Source organism: Cyprinodon tularosa, unplaced genomic scaffold (assembly GCF_016077235.1).
Source record: "Cyprinodon tularosa strain WSP-4 unplaced genomic scaffold, ASM1607723v1 ctg195, whole genome shotgun sequence".
In the NCBI taxonomy this organism is placed as follows: domain Eukaryota; kingdom Metazoa; phylum Chordata; class Actinopteri; order Cyprinodontiformes; family Cyprinodontidae; genus Cyprinodon; species Cyprinodon tularosa.
This window is the reverse complement of record NW_024038707.1, coordinates 158,176-159,937: the sequence shown is the minus strand read 5'-3', so window position 1 is coordinate 159,937 and position 1,762 is coordinate 158,176. Positions and strand designations below refer to the sequence as shown.

Here is a 1,762-nt window from a genome sequence, read left to right as displayed (position 1 = left end):
TAAATAAAAAAAGTCATTTCCTGGTGAATCCAGGCTGATATTTCCAGGAGATAAGGTCAGGATGAGCGCGCATGCGCAGTAGGAGTCTGTGATGTGGGTAATAGAGCTGATCCCAGGTCAGTACGCCTGGACCTGGTTCGGGAGAAGCTGGCAGCCGCTGCTCACATGGCTCATCACCTTCTGCTTGAGCTGGGCCACCTGCTCCCTCAGCACGCTGGCCGTGGAGGCCAGCTCGGTGTTCTGCGTCTTCAGGGTTTTCACCTTCTCCTCCAGCCGGGAGATCCGCTCCAGCTTCCTCTTGCGGCACTTGGACGCGGCGATCCTGTTGCGCAGCTTCTTGCGCTCCGCCTTGATGCGCTCCTGGTTGTCCATGTCGATGGGAGACAGCGGGGGGCTGTCCCCGCAGCTCTGCATGTCCGGCACCGTCTGAGGCTCGTCCTTCATGCCGCCGCCGGACTGCTGGAGCCGCGACAGCGCGGCCGCGTGGGTCGGCGGCGGGAAGGGGAGCGTGTCCGTGGGGAAGTGGACGGCGGCGCCCAGCGGAGCCCCATAGCCGTTCAGGGTGGTGTAGACGGGCAGGTCGGAGGGTTGGATCCCCGCGGCGCCGGGCGGTCCGAGGAGCTCCAGCCGCTCCTGGGACGCGTCGCTCAGCTGGTTCTGCTTGTGGAGATCCTCCAGCGCCTTGACGAAGCCTTCCGCGAATTCCTGCTCCTCACTGGCCGACTTGGGAAACATGAAGTGGGAGTTGGGGTGGGACTGGATGATCAGACGCTCCAGGTCCGGAGAGGCCAGTTTTAAAAGTCCCAAATCCTGCGAGTTTATAATCCCCGCGTCCCGGAGTGGGTTCGCCTTCAGCTCCGCGCTCTGCTCCTCCGGATTCAGGCTGATCTCCTTTTTCATCATCTTGTTCGCCGCTGGGACCGGGTAGAGGCTCGCTTCCATTCTACAGCCTCACATGAGGGGCTGCGGGGCGCGTCATCCCAAACAGGAAACGGCGGGGATGCTCAGGTGTGGCGCCTCTGCGGGTCTGGTGCGTCTCCTCCGCGTACCCGTGACATTGTCTTCTCCCTGTGGCACGTCTGCTATGCGCAGCGCCAGAACTGGCCTCGGTTCTACCCCCAAAAATTCCATTATGTCACCGCAGCGCGCGCAGATTGGCCCGAAACGATCCGGGTTTCCGCTTTCATTTGAATAAGGGGCCGAGCCGGTTTCTGTTGCCATGGAGACCGCTGTATAAACTACAAACAGTGCAATGCATTGTGGTTTGATGTCATATCGTTAAAAAAACGCAGGGTGGCCTGGAGGAGAACTGGGCGGGGAAGGTGTGAGAGCCAAAGGCCTTGGAAAGAAAGAAGAAAGAAAAAATCTAAAATGTTCTCCTGACAGAACAGAAAAGAAAAAGACACTTTCTGCTTTCTAGTTTCATTACTTCTAACAATAATATTCATAAAACAGGACTAAATGTACTAGATGTTGCCCATATCTCCTGTCACTCATTCAGGATACACTAAAATGGATCCAATAAACAGTGTTTAACAAAAAGGAGGTGGTTGTAGAAGTTGGAGTTAAAAGAGGAAGGAAACTTTGACAGCGAGATGAGGAAAGCAGTCAGCGGAAAGGCTTCTGCTCTGCCATGTGCCACAAACACCCACAGCTTTCACGCGTCTGGAGGATAGTCTGACCATAAGGCTTTTTATCTGTTACACAATTTGTTTCGCCATAAACTGAAATCTATTAAAATAAAGAAAAAAATCTGTTCAAA

General features: G+C 54.9%; 1 protein-coding gene across 1 annotated transcript; it reads right to left on the bottom strand.

The window, feature by feature from the left end:
• LOC119782563 (transcription factor jun-D-like) lies at positions 1–1,136 on the bottom strand. The gene has a single exon (XM_038283584.1). It carries the CDS (start codon positions 940–942, stop codon positions 118–120), a length of 825 nt encoding a protein of 274 aa, XP_038139512.1. The 5' UTR covers positions 943–1,136; the 3' UTR covers positions 1–117.
• Positions 1,137–1,762: the final 626 nt, after the last annotated feature.